The sequence below is a fragment of the Chiroxiphia lanceolata genome, chromosome 12, assembly GCF_009829145.1.
Source record: "Chiroxiphia lanceolata isolate bChiLan1 chromosome 12, bChiLan1.pri, whole genome shotgun sequence".
Lineage (NCBI taxonomy): Eukaryota > Metazoa > Chordata > Aves > Passeriformes > Pipridae > Chiroxiphia > Chiroxiphia lanceolata.
Window position 1 is genome coordinate 13,703,415 of NC_045648.1, and position 19,626 is coordinate 13,723,040.

Consider the following 19,626-nt stretch of genomic DNA (forward strand, 5'->3'; position numbering starts at 1 on the left):
GCTAGGACATCAAGTGACATCAAAGGATGTTTTATGTTAATAAATATAGGATGCACTTTTGCTACAGAGGATTTTAAATTGAATTGGTTACATTATCTTCACTGGTCTTCCTTTAAACGAGAGGAATCACAAGTCATTTTAACTGCAATTAAACAAAAAAATGGATGCAAATGGAGGAAACAGATTTTTGTCCTATTGTCTTTTGTTCTACTGAGTCATACAATAAAAAATGTTGTGAAGCCTTCACAATGTCACAGTGACAGGTAAGTGGAAAACTGCATAGAGTGGTGAATTAATGGAAAAAATTTGTATTGCTAGTGAGTCACTGCTATGACTAAGAGAAGTAAACACCTATTGGTAGCCCACTAATCTCAATTTCTCTACTATCATGACAATGACTCACTAATGAGACTAATGATTAAGAGCCCAAGACTTAACTTTCTTCTTGGTTCTACTGTTATGTCCAAATACGTGCTAGATCCTGTTCTTAGTACTAGATTTCAAACACCACAATAACAAGATGCAAAACTGAGACAAAGATGAAGGCCTAACTTTTGGAAGCAAGAACTTCAGTCTGGTGAAAGCCACAGAGCCTGGTGGCTGTCTCTGCATTGCATTGCAGCTGGGCTGGGTTAGCTCACACTCAGATTTTTCAACAGCCCCTTCCTGCTCCTTTTCATTCTCAGTTCTCCAAGGTCACAGCTTCTGTTTTCCTCAACTTTTCTTCTTTCCCTTAAAAGCAACATATCTTCTGTTTGGATATGTGTGCTTTGTGCGTTGCCTGCAGCCAAGCAGCTGCCTCCAGCTGTCTCAAAGCCTGCAGCTCTACCTGTCCCTGCAGGATGACAGCGAGGTGTGACCATCACCCAGGGACAGACCAGATGTGCATCAGAAATTCTCCACTCAAGTAGCTTATTTTCAGGGCAAACTGCAGACAAAATTTAACACTGCTCTCCAAGCGAGGGTGTGTGTTCCCCTGCCCTGGGCCAGCTCCCTAGTCCCTGTCTCCCAGGAAAGCTGTGAGAAGGGGAAGATATAAAAAATGTTTTCTCCTAATTTGTGTGACTGGTATAAGAGTTTACAAGCAATTTCTTTTGGAAATTTCTCCGTCTTGATGAGCAAACTTGCATAGTAAGAAGAGCAACTGAAGTGGAGGTGGAAAGTCACACTCATGTTGTGCATATGCATTTGAATGAAGTGGTAAACACTTCTCTGAATCACCACCGCTCAGATGTCATCTTTCTCTCCCTATTTTCAGCTTGAGGGGGAGGAGAGCTGCCAGAACAGAAACCCGGAGGTGCTGAGCTCCAGTCAACTGCTGTCATGCTGTTCCCAGATTAATTATCCACCAGTGATCCCATGGTTAACACGGTAATTGTGGATATTTTTGCTAACAGCTCAACCCATCACAATGTTACAGAAGTAAGATCTTTCCGGGGATGACACAATTGGGCTTTTCTTCTTTAAATACCTTGAGATTATCATTCTCCATATTTGTATGAAGTAGTATGTACTATTTGCTTTTTGCCAGTGCCTAAAACATCAATAAGACCAGTGGAAGCTACTGTTCTGTCTTGGAGCATCACTCATGCACTCCCATCTTTCCACATCTCATTTTCACACAAGATGCTCCTTATAATGTGTCTCTCTTATTTAATTAGGAAACTGGGAATAGTAAATAGTTGTCATTATTGGCTGGTTTGAACTACTTCTGAGGGTTTTTTAGTATTCAAATACTTTTGAGCACACAGATTTCCAGTGTGTCATCTTTTGTCCATTGATTGGCTTCCAGTGACCTTGAAAGTGTTGTCACTGGAAATTAATTGCTGATAAGGCCAAACTACACTTAATAGCACACCATCCAAGAAGTGTCCACACATCTTCAGGTCTGGCTGGCATAGAAAGTAGTAATCTCATAAGAAAGTACTCCTAATAAACAGGATGACTGTCAAGGATGTAGGGCTGTAAAAGGATACTTATTAGGGATGAGTAAATTGTTCTTACAGCTTGCTAGAAGAAGCATGTGGGTTTGTGGCTGAAAATTTTCTAATAGGCATCACCTAAATAGGTAGTGTGGATAGGCAAACTTCCAATGATACATAACTTACCCTAATCCATAGAAAAGCAGGTTATTTAAAAGGAAGCTGACAGCAGAGAACAGATGAGCCACAGGGACAAAAATGAACCTTTTTAATGATTTCAGAGCTGAGGTATTACCAGATATAGAAATGGGTAGGCAGGCCCAGGAAGAACAGACTCAGGAGGAGGCATGACAATAGATATGCAAATGTTCCAACACATCTGAGTATTTACATCACTAGTAGGATATCTCCTACGAATCCAAAGCACATAGCAGGAATGTTGTGAGCTATCAGGAACTATAATCACTTGGTTATGTGTATGTATTAAGGTGGTCTTTTATTTGGGGTATTTAAACACTGTAATCTGCATGAAACTGCTGTCTTTTTACCTTTCTAAACAAATTTTTCCATGTCCTCAGTTCACCTCTGACTTCCTTGATCTGGCCTTGCTTAGTTTATATTTCACCTTTTTCTCCTTTTTTACCAAGCTGAGTAGGAAGAGCAAAAGAGACTGAAAGGTTTGCAATTTCATCAGCTAATGTTAACGATGCACTAGGAGGTGCTGGTTTGTTATAACAGCAGTAACAAAGGTGCTCAGATTCTGTGAAGTAATGCATAAAATGCCCTTTGCTAGAGTGAGCACTACAAAGAAAGAGAGGACAGTGTAGACAGTCTGACATCCCTTCAGATCCCCCAACTGTGCAGCACTGAATGGGCCTCCGAGCTACAGGCAGATGTTGCCTGTGGAAGGGTTGCCCCATTTCAGTCCTTTGAGCTATTACAGGATTTTCTTACCAGAAAACAACTCTGCTCATCACTCCAAAGCTCAAGCAGAAAGGATGTTCACATGAGAACTTCTTGCTGCACTTTCAGATAAAGGCACGGACACTCCAGTGGCATCACTGCTGGCAGCGAGTGGGAGCTGCCTGCAGGCTCCTCTCTTTTGGTGACCTGGCCAAGGTTTCCCTGCAGCGAGGGGATAAACACAACACAACGCAGGGACAGCACAGGCCTGGGCACATGCAAGGTAATTTTTAACTGTTATGTGGATCCCCAACTCAGAAAAACCTTAAGCATACAGTCAGGTCACTGCTCATTCCTTAAGTTTGGAATCACTTTCCAGAGTTTCTCCACAATTTGTAAGCCTCACTATACATTTTTTTTCTATTTTGTCTCCTTACCCAAGCTTAACTTGTACCATTTTTAAGAAAGGGATGAGGGCAGCAAGATCCAAGCACTGGTTAACTCTGACCAAACACATCAGAGGACGCCTAGATAATTACAAATTTGCTGTCAAATGAATCTGATAATCATCAAATATTATGCTTAAACTTTACCTGAATGAGAACAGCCATGGTACACAGTCAGATCCAGTTAGGTTTACTCAACCCTCCAGCCTTGCTGCACATGCTGCCAAAGTGAGGTTGTAAGGCAGCTCCAGAGGTGTCCTAACCCAGCTCCCTGTACTCCCTCTAGTGCTGCAGCTTCACGCAGAGCTTCTTCTTGGGTCTAGCAGAAAACCTTCACAGAGGCAGTTTACTCTGCAACCACCTAATAATGCAGGGCTTCTTTCTCTGGAGAAGACAGTGGTATCAATTGCCAGAAACAACACAAACCACCAGCTAATTTGACACAGCAATCCCTTTCACATTAGAAGTGCAATTCTGTTAGCAGAGTACCAGCTGCATTCACATATACAGATCTGTATTTCTAGAGATGTAAAAATATTTCAAAGCAATTGTTTAGAATTTCCTCTGGATGTCTTTATTAAGGAAGTAAGCGTCCAATCTTTTGAAACCTACAAAGCGCACGAATTCAACATTTTGCAGCCTTTAGTTCCAACATTCCTACCTTCTTAAGTCTTTCCTGCTAGGACATTCCCATTTACAGATTTGTTTGCTCTTTTGACCGTTTTTATTAAACATTAAGGCAAATTCTTTCCAGCCTGCAGCTGAGAGGTTCCAATCAAAACCCGTTATTATTTCAGATGAACAATAATTTTCTAATATAGCCTTTTATATCTCCTACATTATATTCTATCTCATTCCTTGGGAGTTTTTAATTTGCATTTTTTGTGACTGTGGAACATGAAGAAATTGTGTTTCTGAATTTTTCATTGAGAACTCTCTGTAAAGCATGTTAATTTAGAATCCAGTGAGATATATTAATAGCATTTCCTCCAAATTAATGTCTGATTCTCTTTCATTTATGTTGTCTCATGTCTCCCTGAGAATTCTTTTTCTTTGTTGATGAACCTAAGTGATTTTGTGCCACCATCAAATCTGCCAGCTCATCTCAGCACCTCTGCAGTCTGGGATGTAATCTGTTAAACAGTGCTACCTTTTTGGCATGAAAACCTGAATATTTATCCTCACCCATTTTCTCGTGGCCAGTTTCTGCTCTGTGGCAATGTTTTTCCATCACTGGAAAATCCCATCCACACAGACTGTGCTGGCAACAGTGCTGGGTTCACATACAATTTTACAATCCAAACAAAGGATCAAAACATAGATTTTCCCCTTTATGTCAGCAAGCCAAGCCACATTGTAACGCTGTAGTTTAAAAATGCCTTACTAGTATGGGAAAGCAAAACCAGGCAACACCAGCAACGGGTTGTTGTGTCACAAGAGCCATCACCCAGGCATGAAACCAACACTTGGACTCTAAGACAGACCACCCAAGGCACCCCAGTGAGGAAGATTCACCTTCACACTCAGCTTTAAGTGTGTGACTTGGCTCAGCAACTGCAGGAAGTTGGTTTAACTGGGCAGCTCTCATCTGTGGTCACACAAACTAGAAAATTGTGTATTTTAGGTCAGACTTAAAGAAAAAACCTCCAGAAATAATTTTAATATAAAATGTTTTTATTGTTTTTGAAAACATTTAAAAAACAATTTTTGAGCACTTTCAATAAAAAAAATAACTGAAATGCTACTGCAATATTCAACTACTGTAGTTTCAGCAGTACAACAGACAACAAAACACTGGGGAAGAGGGGAGAAACTGGATTTCCTGCACTAAATGAAAATGTGGAACAGGGATTTTTCTTTCCTTATGGTGCAGTAAATAAAGCACAGTATAGTACAAGACTATTATATGAACCTCAGATGCACTGCACAAGAAACGCTTTCCTTCTTTTCAGTTCAGAAGTCAGTGCTTATTGCAATTATTTGCAAATTATTTACTTCATGAATTCTTATCATGATAAAATGATGCAAAAATGTTTTTTTCAACACCAGAACAATAAAAAATAATCCAAGAAAAGAACATATTCAACAATAACTAAGCTGAATTAGTTAACATAAAAAAGTAAATAACTTGTGAATAACTATGCTCACCTGGTTAACACTGAACCAGCTTCAATACAGCAAAAGAATAAAAAAAATAAAAGTGGTTACAGGAATATATCTAGTACTGTACAAGATTAAGTCATTAACACTCATGCACGTTTTGTGATCATGTATTAACATGGTGAAGCAAACTAAACTTAATTTTTCCTGCTGCAATATTCTCATGTAAGAGAATCAAAAATAGAAATATCTCATTGAGATCAATGCACATTGCTACATAAGACAATTTCACCTGTCACTTTTAATGACATTTTGCCTTTTAATAATGAAACACATTAAAAAGTTTTTTTTTTTTTGTTTTGCCTTTTTTTTTTTATCTGTGGGCCGTATTTGTTGCATTTATCCTAAGGAATGTGCCTGCCACAGGTTCAACAGAATTTTAGTGCAATATATGAACCCAGAAAGTTTGCTGGACTAACCAAGCAACCAAATTTAAAGTGTTTGCTGCAATACTGTACACAGGGTACAAATTCACTAGTTTGTATACTTTAGCAAAAACTGCTATCAAAATAATTTATTTCTCATGTTGGTAGGAAGCCAATAATGTAAACAAGGGGTCAGAACTGTCTCAAATTCTTAGTTTTGGAGTATCTGACAAAGACAGGCTTCCATTTGTTAGAATCACAGAATTTTCCTTTGGGTATTGCATACTTTGGTGTGCAGTAGTGCTCTGTCTCAATGTATTGTAAAGAACTAACTAGCACTAAGTACAGGGACCTAACATTAATTATAACACCAACACACAAACATCTCTAGAATGATACATACCAATGTACAAAGCTGTGCCTGTGCCTTGGATTTTACTTGAAACAATTCTTAGAGAATTTAATACTTTTCAAACTAAACATATTTTTGCTTTAAACCCACTGATTATAGAGTATTTCTGCTAATTAAGTCATGTTAGGCCCGATGTAACACTCGTATTTAAAAATAATTTTAAACGCACTTTTAAAAACCTTTGGTGATGGCTGCATAATTTAGAACGCATCAGCTTTAAATCTCCTCTTGCTTTTCTGAGAAATCTTTGTAAAAAAAAAAAACTAGCAGTTGGGCAAAACCCTACTTCCCCCAGGCCCACCTCAGTCTCAGTGTGAGTGAGCCGAGGTGGGGCTGAGCACGCGGCTGAGCAGCACCTGTGCAGCTTCTCCCCACAGCACAGGGTCACGGAATCAGAGAATCTGCTGAGCTGGAAGGGACCCTTCCCCCTCCATCAGAGTAGGTTTCATCTATTCACAGTAGTGCTGGCACTTCACACAGGGTCAGGAAACAGAAACAAAATGGTGCTGAGTGTCTCTCAGACCCATCCTCTCAACCAGGGTGAGAGGATGTTCAGCACATCTCCGGCAAAAGGCCATGGGCGGGTCCAGGACTCGAGCCCTGCCTTCAGCAACTTCAGTCTGCATGAAAAATGGTTCAAGTCTTACTGACAGACACCTGGCAGGATAACAAGCAGAAGGCTACCATGCAGCTTTTAGTCTTCTCCCCACTTCTTTAACAAAACTTTAAAAGAGTCACTTGGTCTTAAAGCAACACACACTATCACACATCCCTGCACTTCCAGGAGGGATCGGAACTCTCCAAGCTTGTTTCTGATGAAGTGGCAAAACTTGTGATACAAGCACAGTGAAATCAGGCCCTCAATAAGGTGCTATAGCTTGGCACAACTGTTTGTCCCTGCAGAAGAGGCCACGGACTGGTGATGAACTGGGGCAAGAGCACCTCCAGTGCCAATGCAGCAGCACAAGTTGAATCAGCACCGCCAAAAAATCTGACCAGTACTGGGATCTCGAGTCATTCACAAAAACTGAAGAAACAGAAGACCACCAAGACACTTATAGGAAAACACTAATCACATGGAAAATATGAACATCATTCCCTTAAGGAAATCTATGGTGGGGTTACTGAACCTCCCCTTCACAAATTCATGATCACTCGTTCAAAGTAATGCAAATGAGGAAAATTTTTCCTGCTCAGTTTCCTGCTTAAGGGATGGTATTGTGGCATACTCAGTGCACCACTTCTTTTGTAAAAACTTGCCTCTGCAAGTCCTCTTTCTAGCATCAGGGCCATGGTTGGTTAAGTACCTCTCTCTTTTGATCATTAGCGAGATCCATGCCATGCTGATAAAACAAAAGGTCCTTTTTGGTTCAAGTGAACTAGTGAGGCAGAAGTCTAATTCTCATTTTCCAGAGGGGCAGCTAAGGACTTAAAAAAAAAATTAGATTCACCAACCCTGTCAAATCACTTTTGAAAAAGGAGTTCAGGCTTTTAAAACAGTAAGCACTTTTAAAAGAAGTTTTATCAAAAGAAAAAACACGTCTTACTGTGTATCTGTAAAGTGCCTGGCAGTATTATGGCTCTGTATGAAATATTTTTAGATCAACCACATTTTCTAATATTTTAATAATCTTTTGTTTGAGAGAGAGTGAGCAAGAAGGACAGAAAGGCTCAACCTACTGAAACACAGAGAAAATAACATCTTCCTACACCCTCCACTAGGCGAGGAAAGAGCAAACGTGAATAAACCAATCTTTAAAAACAATATTTTAATGAGCTCCAGCAGCTCTTTATTTAAAAAAAAAAAAAAAAAAAAAGGGAAAATATGTTCCTTCTCTAGCATTGATAAACGGTACCTATCACTTTAAAATAGGGTGTTATGCCTAGATTAAATCTCAGTGCTTAAAATCTTTTTGCATGAATTTTACCTAATATAAAAACACTGATGTAAGAACTAAAATATCAAGTATGTAATGGATATTAATGGATAAAATAACTACATAGATTTATTTCTCTTAAATAAAAAGATTTAGTGCATCTTTCTTTTTCCTTGATCATCCCCGTTAGCTTTCCCCATCTCTGTGTTTTACAAGAGATGCCAATGGCACCAGTGCTACAGAGATTTCCCACAGTTCACCACTGAGCAGTGCTCCAGACAGCTGCACAATGATGAGGCACCTGCAAGTCACCTGGTCCACTTGCACCCACTCCCCACCCCTACCTACCTGCAGGCACCCTGCATTTCAAACCTGAACAACAAAGGTCAGTAAGGATCATCTACCAAGAAGTAACAACCAGTACAAGGTATGGAAAGCCTACTAAAGAGCTCGACTTCAAACCCTCCCAGAGCATCAACCATAGCTGTCATCGCTGGCTGGCCATTAACCACTTCTTTATTTGCTAAAACGAGAAATGTTGAATGGGAAACACTATAAAGTTCAAATTTTAATACTGGCTCTTTGATAGCCCATCACCTTCAGAGATTTGTTTAGAATTGGTAAGACTGCCTTTTCCTTGCTGAAGAATGAGCAACAGGTACAGCAAACTTTTTTTAAAAATGCCATAATACATAGCAAGTGTTTCTGCTGCGGGAGGCACTTCCATTAAGACAAATACAATACGTCTGTCTTTTAGATACAGTGTGCTACATACATATTATAAAACAAGATTAACCCAACATTTCAACAGCAGGATGATCCTTACTCTCCATCCACTCAAAACCTGATGCAGTCATTGAGTTAATGGATTCATTGCAGATTTGTTGAAACAAGGGGTCATTTTTTAATTCCTCCAGTGTAGCATCATCGTCTTGTCCCTGCTGACGACCTGGATCAAACAGTAGATTTGTGTCTAAAGTGTTCAGATCGTTAATGCTGCCTGAGAGCTCGGAAGACAACCTGATGTCGCTGGGAAAGACAGATGCAACGTTATTGAGATCTGATGCCACCTGATTCACCAGCTGCTGGTTTGTTGGCAGACTGTCCTCCCCTAAAAGGTCTTTTACAGTGCTGCTAAAATCTAATTGCTGCTCTCCGATGTCTGATTGTGCTTGGTTATCTCCAGAAGAAAAACTGATCTGATCGGTGCTGCTGTTTTTTGTGAGGTAATTTGGTGTTTGGAATTCATAAACTGAAGTGCTGGAATTGATCATACTTTGTGGGTTGGCACTAGGAAAAGCGGCAGATGTCTCCAAAATCTGAGTGAGATTCATCCTGGCTGTGTAATTTGAGGGCATGTTGTTCATTCCCAAACCTCTCACTGCATCATCGCTATCAGAATCAAGTTTGTTTAACAACACATTTGTTATTTTTTTAGTGTTTGTTTGTTTCTGAAGAGACGGGAAGGCCGTCTGCATCATCACAGTCAAGGGGACTGACTGGCTTCTCTGTGCTATGTTATTGGCACTGGTGTCTGCATGGATATTAGCAAATACATTGTGAACTTCAGGAGTTACTGGACTTCCAAAGGGTGTCATATTAGAGCGTGGTATATTTGACACGGGATAGACAGTGCTCCCACTGAGATTGCGCTGGCGATGGACAGCGGGGCTCACGCTCCGGCACCTCAGGCTGTTGTTGAGAGAGGAACCGGTTCCTTTGTTGTCCAAGGGAGCAGGCACAGCAAAGCCCTCCTGCTTAGTGGTGCTGCTGACAGGGGCTGCCTGGTGCTGCACAGGTGACACCGGAGTCACACGGCCGAAGTGAGTGTCGTGGTGGCGCGGCTGGGACTGGTAGGACTGGCCGGGGACGGCGAAGGCGTGAGGTTTCCTGAAGCGATCTTCCACCAGCTCCTGGTAGCTCGTGAGGATGCCGTGGTTTGCAACCGAGGAATTGCTCACACCGCTGTAGCCATTGTTCATCCACTCCAGCTTGGTTTTGTCGGGATGGGTCGCCATAGGCCGCTGCATTGGCTTCACGGGACTGCTTGATATAATGCTGGCATCGTGGTAAGCCATGCTGGAGCTGATGGGAGTAAATGCAAACGGGTTTCGGCATTCCACAGGACTGGGAGGGACACTGCTGCTGCAGTTTGAGTGTGGTGTGCCAATGGGCGTGTGCCGGCTGCTCCCTAGAGCACTGTCCACGGGAGTCGTCTGAGCCAGCCTCGAACAAGGGCTCTCTCTCGACATGTTCTGAGATCCAGCAATCATTTCAGAGGTGGGTGTTGGAGTCGGAGTGGGGGTGGGAGTGGGGGTGGGGGTGGGTGTGGGAGTGTGAATTGGAGTGCTGTTGTTGTGGATCGAATGGTAAAAGTGCGTGCTGCTTGGGTGAGATGACACGGGAGCTCCTTGAGCTGCAGTCTGACTCTGAATTGCCATTCCCAGACAACCACCATAAGGATGGGAATTATTCATGGACATTTGCTCCTCCATGAGCACCAGCTCCTCCACAATGCTGTCCTGGGTAAGGTCATCATCAAATGAAAAGAAGTTTTCATTTGATTGAGGGACTGTATGCTCAAACTCTTTCAGCTCAGACTGCAGAGGTAACTGATTTGAAGACTGTGCTTGTATTTGACTCAAGGAGTCCTGGATCTGGCTCTGTAGCTGTTGGCTGTACACATCCTGCTGTATCCCTTCGCAGTGCACCGGCTCCCACGCAGATTCCTGCAAGTCACTGGAGCCAGAGTGCCCAGCCATAGTCATAACACTGATATCTTGCTGCTGATCACAATTCACAGATGCAAAGTCAGAGGTTTTGGTGATATGGTGCCATGTATTTGGGTTAAAGCTGCCATCAGATTTTGAATCATTTTCTATGATAAATAAGTTTCCTTCCAATTTTACTTTTATATCTGGAGATGATGCTGATGCAAGCTGCTGTTCTAAAGTAGAATCACTCGTATTTAAACTGGTGCTCAAAGAAAGGTCTGTTGCTAAGTTTGCTGCAGCTGCAGAAGGTACAGGTACTGTCACGGGTACCGTGCTGGGGACTTGAGCAAGTGTTGCTGTACTGTCACTGTTAGCTAATGATCCAACCTTCAGAGCCTTCTTAACACTGTTTGCTTTTTGACTCTCCACAGCATTACCAGCTGAAAACTGCTCCACTAGTGGTTTCTTTACAGGTGGTACCTGGGAATCCTGAACTGTGGAAGGTTGTCTCTTTCTTGGACTTTTAGTGCATGTTTTATCTTTAATCGTAGACTCACCAGAAGGAGGTGAACTGATGCTGGTGCTGGACAAGTTTTGACTGGCAACTGTGAGCTTAAGAGTGCTTTGATTATTGCCTGCTGAAGAAACTGGTGTGATCTCATTAGACTGTGTTTTATATTTGGTCCCTGCTTCTTCAGCTCCCTGATCACAGCCCTTACCTGGTTTTGCCTCCACGACATCATCAGTTGAAACCTTCAAGGCTGCAACCTCAAAATTAATTAACTGTGCAGGAGGCAGGTCAGGGGTTGCCTTTATGGATTTAGACACATCAGAACTCTCTTGGCCCTGTACTGAATTCTCATCCAGCAATGCTTCCGGTTCCATTTTGATCTTGACTGCAGGTGCAGCTACAACAGTACTAGGCTTGGATCCTGGAGACTGAAGTGAAACCACAGACCCATTTTTGATCTGAGGACCAGTCCTCCCTTCTTCCGCTGCTCCCGCACTACTGCTGACCGAAGGCGTCTGTTTGACGGGCACGCTGCTGCTGCTCGGGGCGAGAGATATTGCTGTCATTTTCACCACGTTTAAGGAATTCACGTGTGGAGCTGGCACAACAGTCTTGATTGGGCTACTGGTGAAGAGCACCGTGGTGGGAGAGCGGATGGTGAGAGCACTGGTGTTTGCTGGCTTGGGTAAGATCTGTGGGTAGCGATGCCGGGCAGAGCGGTCCCCGACGGGGCTGGCGGGAACGTTCTGGGGAGTCTTTGGTGGCTGCTTGACTGATTGCATGTGCTGAGTGACCACCTGAACGTTGAGCGGCAGGACCTTGCTATCAGACGATCCCATAGGACTTGGAGACGTCACCAACTGCCTGGTCCTTGGCACCTGGACAGAGAAAAAAAGAACAGGTGTGGCATTGAAGCAGCAAGTCCCCAAAGCCCACGGACCACCTCGGCCCCAAGCATTTCAAAGGTGAAGGACCACACAGCTCAATACACCAAAGCCAGTGATTGTCAGTTTGAAACAAAATAAGCTCTTCTACTATGTACAAGACAATTTCTATTTGTCTGCCTAAGGACTGGTAGATATGTAACCTCTATTTTTAAGGCACAGGGCCCTGGTCTACACACTACTCTGCACTTCTGCTAATGAAATGGTCATTCTCATAAAATCCTTCACCACGTGGGACAAAAAGACAGACATACAAATGCTAAAGAGGAAAGGATGTGTTCAAAACACTGCTCATTGTTAAGGTTTCAAAAGTGAGTTAAATACAAACTATCAGGCAGAAAAACTGGCTTACCTGTGGAAATCAACAGCACAGTGAACATCTTAAAAACAACCAAGCTCCCCCCACTGCCCAGCCCAGTTTTGTATGGCCGAAAGACAAAAATGTTCCATACTACAGACATTCACTCAAAAATAAAATTGTATCTGTCAATAAATGCAGTGGGCCAATAAAAGGCAATTTAGATTCCATATTAAGACCTCAGTGACTCACACAACTGGTATCAGCTCTCTCATCTGGTTAAACTTCATCTCAAGGCTAGCTTAAATCCCCCTGTCACAATGACTTCAAAGACAAACTTGGCCTTTGCTATGCAATCACAATTCTGATGCCTCCACATCAATCCTGTGACTCGTGTATAACACAGCCAGGACAGAAAAGCATCAAGGGACCCAAGCCTTTGAACAGAAACTGTTCTTCTAGCCCTCTGACACCACTGAGTTACTGTCAGTGTACAACCTTTTCATCAGGTGGTTTCTCTAGAGAATTGCTGGAGAGCATTACCGGAATGGGGCTGGGGACAGCTGCCACAACAATGCCAATAGGTGGAGGAGACAGGATGGCAGGACTTCCATTAGATATACTGGTCACACCGTTGGTTGTGGCACCTTCAGTTTTCTTTGCTGGAGACTCTCCTGGCAAAGGAGACTGCAGTTTCTGTTCCTGCTGCTTCTTCTGGATCTTACGCTGCAGCTGCTGCTTGGCATCAACAGGAGATGGCAGAGTTTTCACTTGTGGTTGAAAGGAATTACTTTCAGCAGTAGGTATAAAAGCTGAGGGCTGGGGGATCCCTTTTATTCCTGAACAGAAAAGAAGAAGGATGAATTATAACCAAACATACCCTGTCTGCTGTGTTGCCACTTCTGTATTTAACACAGAATACATGGCAGGCACCTCCACAACCTTTCTGGGAACACCTCCTCCATAAGGCACTCCCACCCACTTTGTGCTCAAATCTATTCAGTGTTTCAGTTTACTTCCACATTTGTGGCAAAGTCTGTTAGACAAACTGGGCATTAGCTGCTAAAATACTAAAGTACTGGCCTCTTGTTTCTAGTAATCCCAAATGGCAACTTTTGTGTCAGCAAAATCTCAACCCAGTGCACTTCACTAAACTGGCAGCAGAGGGCGGCGGGTACGTTTCAGATAAATCTTTAAAATCCATTATCTGCTGTGGTTTTGTTTTGTTACCTGTGTCTAAGGCAGCTTTAAATGAAAAATGTTTCCAGAAAGTCACAGAGGAGCAGCTCTGAGCAGATGATACTATATAATGGCCAAGGCATTAAATACAATGCATCTAATATCAGAATGGATCAAAACTTCTGTGTGGTCAGGGATAGTGGTGAAAGAAGGGCAAGAAGAGAAGTGTCCAGGCAAAAAAGGAAAAAAAGAGAAGAAGGGAAAGTTGAAAGAACTATGGAAATTAAAAGGGGAGAACATTTTTTTCTGGAGAAATTACTTTGCTGATCACAAGCAAGCAAGTGGTGGTTCCAGGGAGAAAAACAGTACAGCTGGTACTAGTTTCTCTTACAAAATCACATCACAATTATCATCTCTGTTTATTAAGAGTCAAGAGGAATAGCATGCTCTTTCAACGACCAAATAACCTTGCTGAACTGCCCCTCTAAAAATTCTTTAACATTGTTTCATTTACACTTTTAGGTTATACAGTTTTAAAATACCTCCTAATTATAAATTAATCAGCATCATTTTACTATGTTACTAGTTTTACTAATGCTAATCCCAAGTATTTGGTTTTAGATGCTCAGCACATGCTTAGGAACTGTGATCTGAACACATTTTGCTTGATAGGCCTAGGCAGTACTTCCCAGAGGCAAGTCTGGGGGCATGCTGTGCCCCTGCATTTCCCTCCTCATCCTTTATTTCTGTAAATTACTTCATCCACAGCCACCAAAACACACTTAAGATGATTAGGTGACTCATTCTGAGCATGCAGAAGGAAACAAACCACACATGCAAAAAAAAATCTGCTCTTGACAGAAAATTAAGACAGACAATTGTTTCCAAATTAGGGCAAGGCATCAGACAGAAACACAGCTACACCAGCAGTCTGTCTACAAACCAGCACTGTAGCAGCACCAAACTCCTGATCTAGCCGAGTACATAAATTCAGCAAGTACTCACACACCCTGAAGTGCTTTAAAAGACGAGGTTCCTCATGGGAGAAATGGGAAGATCACAGACTAAACCTGAGACTGCTGCTGATTTTCACATCTTTACCCAGAGTACCAGCACGTAGAGTAATTTGCAGCAATGTGACCAAAATCACATAACTGCATGCTCAATGCTCAGAGTCGTGTGTAAAGTCTGCCCTGAAGAGAAGTCCCTCCTCAAACCAAGATGTTTCTACTATTAATAGAAAGATCCCTCATCTCAACACTTGAGCATTATCTCATTACCTGCTGGTGCCCCTGCCATTACTGTTAAAGCTGCCATGGACTTGGTACCGATATAGTGACTTTTTACAAGGAAACGAGCCAGTTCCAAGACTGTGTCAAAAGGCTGGCTCAGCACTTTCTGGGCCCATTCACAAACAAGCCGGCAGGCCGCAGAGATGACTTCCTCATCAGCACTTTGCAGCTGCCCAGATGGCTCTGCTCCATCCAACTAAAACAAACAAACAAAGGAGGAAAGGTTACTTTGATTATTAAGGGTCATTAAGGCACAAAACCAAAAACAGAGCAAACAATTATCAGAATCACACAAAAAGTTAAGTATGTTCACGGTTTTTCATGAAGCTGAGAGAATGAGATCACATCAATGTAATACAAAACTAAATGTCTCAGTGTTAAATCTAGTGGTTGTTTCCAAAGACATCAGATGGAGCTGACATCTCTGGAAGAAACCGCAAACGGAGTCCCAATATCTGGACCACCAACAGCTGATGCTCCCTGTATCCAGAGGCTTGTCAACTCAGCAGTCACTGCTACTCAGGATCTGCTTCTTTCACTGGGATATCTCTTCCCTAGCACTGACTTGAAAAAAAATAAAAAAAACCCAGTAAAATCAAAACAGAATCATATCTTATGGGTGGCAACACTGTGGAAGTCTGCTTCACCTCTTAAATTAGTTTAATAGCACTGTAATTCATTATGAACTTTACAGAAAAAACAGCAAACAATGATTCAGAATATAAAGATCATAAAGAAAAATCTTAAAAGCTACACAGCTCTTCACTTTGTTTTGAAAACATCAGAAAGAAAAACAGTGTAATAAATGTTAATTTTCAGAAATATACGTCTATATATATAAAAAGAAGCAAATATGTATCATACCCCATCTCCAGTCTTATGAAAGTCAAGGTTGGGCAGTGTTGGCATATGCACAAAAGCCTTCTTCCTCAGTCCACTGTAGCAATATGTGAACAACAATTAAGGTTTAAATTGTGTCCTTGTTAACTGGGGGATGAGAGGGAAGGGCAGTAATTTCTCTGATAACTCTCACAAGCTTTATAAGCAAACTCAACACAGAACTAAGAATTACTGTCACTAACATGGTCTCACAGCCAGAATCAAAAGCCTGTCAGTGGCTGTGTTTTGGGCAGGTCCTTGGGTTTCTCCATCTGTGCAGAGGTGCTGGGTATGATGAATTGCACCTGATCACACAGAACAACGACTAAACCAGGCCAAGCAGTTTCAATTACCTACTCAATATTCAAATCATTAACATAAATTTGGACTGAGCTCTCTTCCTAAAACAAGATGGGAGAATGAATTTCCAAAAGTTAATCACTATTAAAATACGCGGTCCCAAATTTAGGATCTACTCTATTTCCTTCTCCTAAGGGACTTCCACATGAAGTTCCTCATGACAAGGATAAAGTGTCTGATGAGGGCATGTCTTCCTAAGATTTCACACAATGTTTGAGGCACTCTCTCCCCGTGATAATTTTTCTTCTGTAAAAATATGAATACAAAGACCCAGACTGATCCCATCAAATCAGTACACAAAAATACACTCCCTCCATTCTTTGTACTCACTTGTTTATAGGTCTAAATATCAAATCAGCCTTTTTCTAACTCTCCACAGAATTACTCTGGGAGTTCACATACGGTGTCTCTTCTCTGTGACACACAAATCCTTTTCAGAATCACTAATTTTTCACATTCTGTAAATATGTTTGTATTTCTCTTTCCTAGACCATGGAGTTTGCATTTGCTTGCATTAACCTGGATGGAGCATGATTACAGTAAAAGAAATGGAAGGAGCCTGGGTATTACAGTAAGTGTGAGACAAGGTCATATTTTAATCATTCTATATTAGAAACTTAGGAAACAGAACTTAAAGAGATCCCTTGGGTCAAGCTACAATTACATCATATGATTTCTCCCTTAACACTTCTCTAGCTCTATCCAGAACATGACTACTAAGTTTCGGATTCCACTGCTTGATAATCCAACACTGTATTTTAGGAAACAGTTTAACTGACACACATCTTCTCCATTTACTACAACATGCAAGGTTTTCTTCCTCTATAGAAGACAAGTAACTCTGGGTTGCCCACTAGCATTGAATTCTCTCTATAAGCACGTGCTTCAAGTGAGACCTGGCAAAGGGCAGTATTGCAGCACATCCCTACCATCACTGTTAGTTCCTTGGAGTGGTTTTTAATTAGAGCCTACAAGCACCTCAATGCCTTTTAGTCTTTTCATGCTCTCCCTCCCCTGCTTTACTGCAGTGGCTTTGCCTGCCCAGCACGTCAGGACCCAGCAAGAGCTGACCCTGGGGAATGCAGCAGGTATTACATTACTGCATGAGGGCTTCTAAGGACTCTCAAGGGAAGGTGTAATTCTCAACTCAGAAAAGACAAAATTGGTGCTGATGAAAAAACTGCTTTGAAAATCACTAACATTTCTGGTTCCTTTATTCCAATCTCTCTCTTTGCACTAAATTATAAAACTTCTTTGATTCCTCGCTGCTGTGACAACTGAGCGTCAGAACCTAAATTTAAGTACTTGTTTCCAAAGTTATATCTTGCAACACAACACTGCCACAATTAATAATTTTTAAAGAACGTTGGAAAAGTGTCTGCATTTTTTATTTAACATTACTTCCACATTTAGCTGGTAGTTAAGCCATAACGACAGATGTTCCCCAGGCAAGTGCAGAACAAGTCAGTGAGAAGTGTTCTAGCAAAGGATATTTTGATTTGCCTCTTGTGCCTAGACGACGGGCCTTCATGTTTGGAAAGACATTTTTCATGATCTTTCCAAAGTCAGCAGCGCTTAATGGGTGGTAGCCAAGATTGTCACAATAGCTCCTGCAACAAAGAGAAAGAAAGCGTGAATGGAATCAAAGTTAATACAAGAGGCCAGCCTACATGCTAGACCCCATCAAAGGTTTTCAAAAGAGAACACTTATACCCATCCATAGTTAGAACCACATTTAACATTAATGAAGCTATCCACAACGAATTGAGTGCATTAAAAATGTATAAACAAGAGCTATTAATACCATAGTTTTTGCCTTGTTCTCTACTGAGTTCAAAGACAAGTCATGTGGAGACATAACAAGTACTGGCATTATCTAGAGCACAGTTAAGATTTACTCCACAACTTAGTTTGAAGCATCTGTTTCAGTTCACTTATTTTAGGACATAATAGAAACAGAGATGCTGTTCTAGCAGGAAGCATAGCTTGAGTGTAGTAAGGCCTGAAGTCCTGCAAGAATATTTGAAAAGCAGTAGTTAAATGCAAGTGCAGATATGTCAGTGTCCAGAGAAAGATTCTGCCCATACAACCTCAATTAATTAGACCTTAAGAGAAGTACATTTAAAACAGACTTTCCCAGGGAACCAGCTTCACCTTCATAGATGTAACACAAGCATGTACTGAGGACCTAGTCCTCCCACCTCTGTACCACTACTGAACTATGAGAATGTTTGATTACAGACAACCCTATATAACAGTCCTTATACTAACAGAGATTCCAACTGCTGCTGCCAATGAAGATCATCATGTGGCTCAGAATACCACCTGATGATACAGGGGAATAAAGAAACAAAAGGTAATTATTTTGCCAAGTTTACTTATTCCAGTAAAATGAGTTTATCTGCCTTCAGTTCTAAAAAATAGTAGAAGGGATTTTGTTTCGACATCTGAGACATTTAAAAAATATGTCCATGAGACAGGCAACAAAAATCGTTGATTTTGCTGCAAAAGGTGAATGTTCTGGAAAACCATAAACCTATAAAGCAAAAGAGGAAACCATGAACTGCCCTGGAAGGTTTACCTGCACCACAAGGGCTTGAGGCTGCACAAAGACAGGAACGCCCTGCGCTGTGGCACAGACACTGATGTGCTCTGGCCTAAACCACACCGTTAAAGCCTTCCCAGCCACAGAGCCAGCACCAGACAGCAGTGACCTCCTTTCCCATGAGAAGTCCTACCAGCAATACACAGAAACAACCCGCCTCTAAAAAGAAGAGGTGACTGCACACGATCCACTGTGGGTATCAGCAGGAGTGCAGAAAAACAATGACTTCATACCCCACAGTTGCCTGCTATAATCAGGTACACACACGCAAACAAACCTCTGGAAGGTCAGGCAGACAAAGAAAAAGCAGCAGTCTGAAACAGATGCTTCATCCCCAGCATCACCCAGCAACAATCTGCATCCAAGTAGGCCAGTCAAAATGTCTTCTCTGCAAGCTGTAGCTCTATAGAAAGCTGTATGTATTTCTTGAGATACTTCCACTGCATTTACTTTCTGCAAAAATGCTAGTTATTACAGAGCAAGGATCTGCTGCTTTTACCCTGGCTGTATGTTGGTATCCTCCCCTTGAAAAGCACCACCACAGATGTAATGATTGTGATGATGATAAACAGGAACATTTATGCTCTTTGGTTCTGACACCCCCTGCAGAGCCTGTGTGCACCCAGCCACCCCAGTAACCAGAGCCAGTGTCCAAACCAGGACACATTGCCTACAACACAGTCAGGCATCAGTCTAGTTTCTATATGGGACATCAAGAAGCTTCATATCCAATTTATATACCAACACATTTCATTTCAA

General features: G+C 41.8%; 1 protein-coding gene across 2 annotated transcripts in view; it reads right to left on the bottom strand.

Annotated features, from left to right (window-relative positions):
* Positions 1-4,924: 4,924 nt before the first annotated feature.
* RFX7 (regulatory factor X7) overlaps positions 4,925-19,626 on the bottom strand; it is a 49,889-nt gene continuing 35,187 nt past the window's right edge. For both annotated transcript variants that reach the window (XM_032700204.1, XM_032700205.1), the window contains 5 exons: positions 17,756-17,872; positions 15,888-15,972; positions 15,012-15,219; positions 13,096-13,391; positions 4,925-12,188 (listed from right to left, as the gene is read on the bottom strand). In XM_032700204.1, the coding sequence (XP_032556095.1) occupies positions 8,877-12,188; positions 13,096-13,391; positions 15,012-15,219; positions 15,888-15,972; positions 17,756-17,872 (4,018 nt within the window). In that variant the 3' untranslated portion in view covers positions 4,925-8,876. The remainder of the gene's footprint in view (positions 12,189-13,095; positions 13,392-15,011; positions 15,220-15,887; positions 15,973-17,755; positions 17,873-19,626) is intronic.